Source organism: Monoraphidium neglectum (assembly GCF_000611645.1).
Source record: "Monoraphidium neglectum strain SAG 48.87 unplaced genomic scaffold scaffold00056, whole genome shotgun sequence".
Taxonomy (NCBI): Eukaryota; Viridiplantae; Chlorophyta; class Chlorophyceae; order Sphaeropleales; family Selenastraceae; genus Monoraphidium; species Monoraphidium neglectum.
Window position 1 is genome coordinate 13,070 of NW_014013572.1, and position 4,945 is coordinate 18,014.

Genomic DNA, 4,945 nt, shown 5'->3' on the forward strand with positions numbered 1-4,945 from the left:
GTCCACATCGGCCTCAAAATGGAAGGCGAGGTGGTCAAACACACCGAGCGCCGCGTCCTCCGCCTCGTCCTCCGCCAGCGCGCCGCCGGCGCCGCCGCCCTCGGCCAGGGCCGCCGCAATGTCCTCCAGATCAGGCGCGGCCCGGTACAGCGCAGCCGCCGCGCCCTCGTCGGCAAAGCCGCCCACCCCCTCCTCCTCCGCCGCGAGCCGCGCCTCGTCGCGCGACGCCACGCGCGCGCTCAGTGCCTTGAGGGTCTCCCTCTCGACCTCGGCGGCGGCGCGGACGCTGGCCGCGTCGTCCACCTCTGCCCCCACGCGCAGCAGCTCCGCGGCGGACGCCATGGCGCCGGCGGCGGCGGGGCCAAAGGCGTCGCCCGAGATTGCGGGCTCGTCCTCCAGGCCCGCGCCGCCGCGGACCTGGCTGAGCACCTCCTCATAGCTGGCGCAAAACGCGGGGGTGGCGTCCTGCTTTGGGAGAAGCGCGCGGGCAGAGAAGGGGCCGTGTGTTGGTGGCGTCGCAGTGTCATGGCCTCGGCGGGGGTTGGGGGGAAGGGAAACTGGATCAAATCGGGCGCGCGACCAACCCCGGCTGCTGGCGACCCTGCTGCTGGGGCGGCTGCGGGTGCTGCCAATGTCACAGCAGCCGGAGATATTCCGCCCATGCCCGTCGCTGAGCAGCCCGCCTTGGATCCTCACAACACCCCCAACGGCTGGATGTCCAGCCACTGCACGGGGGAGAGCGGGCCAGAACAGGTCTGATCAGATCAGACCGTGCGAGCTTCCTGGCAGCTTCCTCACCAGGTAAGGCTCCTCGTTAACGCTGGCCTCCTCCTCCCCAAGCACAAGCCCCTCGCCAATCGCCAGGGGCGTCGTGGGAACCTCCTGGAAGGCGGGGCGGGCGCAACGAGTGATAAATCTTAGTTAGCACAAGCACAAAGAATTAGTGCAAGCTCTGGTCACGACGCATGCTGTTCGCTGTCGAAACGTCAAAGCCACGCGGCAGGGCGAACCAGCAGCGTTGGTTTCCTGTGGTCTGCAGCTGAGCATGCCGCGGCCGCCGCCGCCACGTGGCGCGTCTTGCCCCATGCCCCGCTCTCACCGGCCTCGCGGCCGTGGAGGCGCCCAGCAGCGCCGCCACCAGCGCGGCCTTGGTGGTGTGCAGGGCGGGGTCATAGACGCCGCGCTCGGCCACCGCCTGCTGCAGCCACGCCTGCGTGTCACCACAGCATTGCATGTGTTTGCATGCTGCAGTGCATAGGACAAGAACGACCCCCAGCACGTCTGCCAATCCGTTGCAAGCATCACATATGAGGGTGACTGGCACGAGGGACTGACGTCCTGTTTCCCGTACATGGGATGCGCCCCTGTTGCCGGCCAGGCCGCGGCACCCCGCTCCCCCTCAGGCCCGCCATCGCAAGGGGAGTCGCACCTTGGACTGCCTGCCCAGGGCGCTCTCACTCATCGCCACATCAGCGCCGTCCGCAGCAGACACCGTCGGGCTGCGGCCGCGGCTGCGCTGCCGAGCCGGTGCGGGCGCGGGCGCGGCCGCGCCGTCGGCAGGGTCCATGGCGGCGCTCTTGCGGCTGCTGCGGCGCGCGCGCTGCTTGGGGGCCACCGCCTCCTCAACGGCGGCCACGGCGGCGGGCTCCGGCTCAATCGCTGCGGTCTTGCGGCTCTGGCGGCGGGCGCGCTTGGCAGGTGTGACGGGCGCGTCCGGCGCGGCCTCGGCTGGGCCCAGCGCCGCCGTGGATGTGGCCGGCGCGGCAGGCGCGGACTCCTCGACCACTGCAGAGACGCGGCGCGACGTACGGCGCGCGCGGCGCGCGGGCGCCTCCGTTGGCGGCGCCGCGGTGGTTGCGGCTGGGGCTGGCTCAGGCAGCGGGTCGGCCGACGCCGTGGCCTTGCGAGAGGTGCGGCGCTGGCGGCGCTGCTTGACGTCCGCGGCGGGCGCGGCATCCAAGACTCCAGGCGCTGAGGGGCCCAGGGCGCTGGCCTGCAGGCGGCGGCGCACAGGGGGCAGCAGGAGCCCAACAGAGTTGCTAATTAGAGCCTCAATTTTACACTCACCATGCGGGTCACAGGTTCCGCCTGGGCTCAATGAGACGTGCAACCTCTGACATGGTTCGGGCTGCAGGTGCGGTGAGCAGGGGGCATCGCAGGGGGGCCCCCCAAATGGCGGCACGCACCTGGTCAAGCAGATCGCCCAGCAGGCGGTCCACCACCTCAGCCTTGGTGCCGCGCTTTGCAACGCCGTGGCGCAGAGCCAGGTCGTCCAGCTCAACCTGTTGACACAGAGGCACAGGAAAAGCCGGAGCGGTGAGGCAGGCGGGGGCGCGCAGCGGGACGATTTGGCGGCGGCGATGTGGCGCCCGGGTGACGCTGGGTAGCTGGCGGCCAGCGGCGGCGCGGCGCACATGCGTCCTGACGCGCTGGGAAGCTATAAGACTGCACCTTGGGCATCTTCAAGAGGTCGTCACGAGCCGGGAGGCCCGCTGCAGGCGCGTCCAGCTGATCATCCCGGATGCCTGACTCGAGATGTTCGCTTTTCTTGGCGCCCTGCGACCTGGCCCTTACCACCCACAGGACACGGCGTCCCTGCGAGTGCCCGATGCATAAAAGCTGGGGTGAGCGCGTTGGTCCCGCGTGCGATATTGCCAGCAGCACATGGTGACTGGCTGGTCCACAGCGCGCCACCCCCCTTCCACGGCCTTATCAGGCTGTAAATGACGCACCACGATCCGACGGGCCCCGATGGGCACGCATGGCCCTTTCTTGCAGAGCAGCAGCATCGGCGATCTGGGATGATCTGCGTCGTTGTTAGTGAGAATCTGATGGCTTTTTTGCGTGGTTATCTATGAATGTTTGACTGACGCGATGGCTGTTGGAGCGCGTTGTTTGAGACGCAACTCGTGACTTTGAACGAAGGCGGCAACTTTTCAAAACTGCCATTCTCAAAGGCTAGTATAATATCATGAATTCATGATGACAGGCTTTGAAATCGCCACTCGTGTGGGATGCCTTTGTGCAAGCCAGTTCCTGGGCGCACACAACACAACACAATACAGTCCATGCATGAGTCCAGGTGCGGACAAGCATTTCACGCTTTCCACCTTGCAAACCAGCCTCGCAGCATGGGCATCTGCGTCGTAAAACCATGCGGTACACGCATATACCTACTCAACAAGCGCACTGGGCTGCTCAGCGTATCGTACTGGCACGGCGCAGCTCGCACCACCTGCATCAGGCACACGTGACGCTGAACCCCTGCGCGTCCTTGAAGAAAGCTGCCAGGGCTGACGCCAGCGCCACATCGTCGTCCTGTGACGAGGGTGCAAGTGCGCCTGAGGGAAGACGGTTGACCCCGTCTTGCCCGGCTCCGAAAGCTCATCTAGCTGCAAGGAAAGCTCATCCAGATGCTCCACTTCTTGATGCTGCCAATCACATCCAGATGGACCTGGCGACCCGTTGCCGCAACGTTGATCAAGAAGCCTTCATATGCGCCCATGTTGCTACATCTGAGTTCCGTACAGCCAGCCTTGAATACGCCGTGCTGCCGCTCCCTCACCCGCGGGATGACGCTCTCTGAATGACAAAAGCCCCAGTGGCGGGGAGGGGGGTCAACATCATTGACCTGTTGTGCACATCGCCTCAATGCCCTAGCTCAAATTTTGTAGGTGCTGGCTGCCAAAGCTTCTTGACCCCTCCGCCACAGTGTGCACGAACCTGTCAAGTACAGAGTGTGGTTGGGGTCTTGTTGGGTGCCTGCACAGGTTGAACGTCTTGAAGCAAACCACTCTGCCACACTGTTGTACGGGGTATGTTATGTTGTGTTGTCATCAACATCTTTGATACCAGATCTTGCGCACTTAAAATGATCAAACTGTGACAAGTTTGTGATCTGCACGACGGTGCTTCACACGATCAATTTCCAGCAAGCAGCGGATTGTGATATTCAACCGTGCACAACCATGTCGGTATGGACGCTGCGCTGCCGCGGCCCCAGTGGCCAGGCGACGCTGGGTGGCCTCAGCGGCGAAACCACTGTAGCTGGGCTCCAGGCGCTGCTCGAGGAGAGGACAGGCGTGCCCGCAGCTCGGCAGGAAGTGCTTTCCGGTTTCCCACCAAAGGCCTTGAAGGTGTGCTGCAAGGGCAGGTTACATACTGTACATGCAGCAACACGGGCTGCAGCTCGGGTGCACTGGTCCGGCCAATGCGCTCTGGTAACTAGGACACAGTCTGCAGCATCGTGCGCTCGCGCCCTTACAGTCAGCAGCTCCCGCTCACTCAGCTGGACAAAGCTGTGTCTGGCGCCCCATCGCCAATCATTAGCATCGCAGCTTAGTGCTCGCCAGCTGGCCCACATGCTTTTGACTGTCTGGCGACGCACGTTTGACCGCCTTGCAACCCATGCCGCCGCTTGCGCTATAGTTGAGTGACCCCCAGGCCACCCTGGCTGCAGTGGGCGTCGTCAATGGAGACACGTTGACAGTCAGGGAGTCGGCTGCAGCTGCTGCTGCTGCACCGACTGCGGCAGCCCAGCCCCAAGGTGGATCAGCCGGGCCTGGCGCCTTAGCTGGCGGCGACTTTGCAGGCGGGCTCGGTTTTGCAGGGCTCAATGGGGTCGATCACCTGGTGAGTGGTGGCGGGAATGCCCTCCTCCAGCTACACGCTCTGAGTTTGAGACACACCTGCAGCGCCTGTGGTTTTTGCCTTAGCCTTTGCTCAGGCGGCCATGGATACCGGCTTCCCCCCGCTGTTTTATTGCACGCTCCTCCATCCGGCGGGCCGTCTTCCCTTGGCCGCATTCGCGGCCCCCCTTCACAGGATGACGATGCGGCGCTGGCTGCGGCCCTGGCAGCTTCCTTGGAGGAGGCGCAGCCGTCGGCAGCCGCCCCACCACCCACAGCAGCAGCGGCGTCCGCGGCCGCTGCGGCCGCCGCAGCGG

At 65.0% G+C, this 4,945-nt stretch overlaps 2 protein-coding genes across 2 annotated transcripts in view; one reads left to right on the forward strand and one right to left on the reverse strand.

Annotated features, from left to right (window-relative positions):
- The window catches only part of MNEG_0662 (hypothetical protein), a gene marked incomplete at both ends in the record, with an annotated part of 3,600 nt that extends 1,140 nt beyond the window's left edge, over window positions 1–2,460 (reverse strand). Inside the window, 6 exons of the mRNA XM_014050851.1 lie at window positions 7–465; window positions 799–882; window positions 1,100–1,210; window positions 1,430–1,993; window positions 2,187–2,282; window positions 2,452–2,460. Coding sequence (XP_013906305.1) covers window positions 7–465; window positions 799–882; window positions 1,100–1,210; window positions 1,430–1,993; window positions 2,187–2,282; window positions 2,452–2,460 — 1,323 coding nt within the window. The remainder of the gene's footprint in view (window positions 1–6; window positions 466–798; window positions 883–1,099; window positions 1,211–1,429; window positions 1,994–2,186; window positions 2,283–2,451) is intronic.
- A 2,155-nt stretch (window positions 2,461–4,615) lies between these two features.
- MNEG_0663 (ubiquitin thioesterase OTU1) overlaps window positions 4,616–4,945 on the forward strand; it is a gene marked incomplete at both ends in the record, with an annotated part of 2,722 nt that continues 2,392 nt past the window's right edge. Inside the window, one exon of the mRNA XM_014050852.1 lies at window positions 4,616–4,632. Coding sequence (XP_013906306.1) covers window positions 4,616–4,632 — 17 coding nt within the window. The remainder of the gene's footprint in view (window positions 4,633–4,945) is intronic.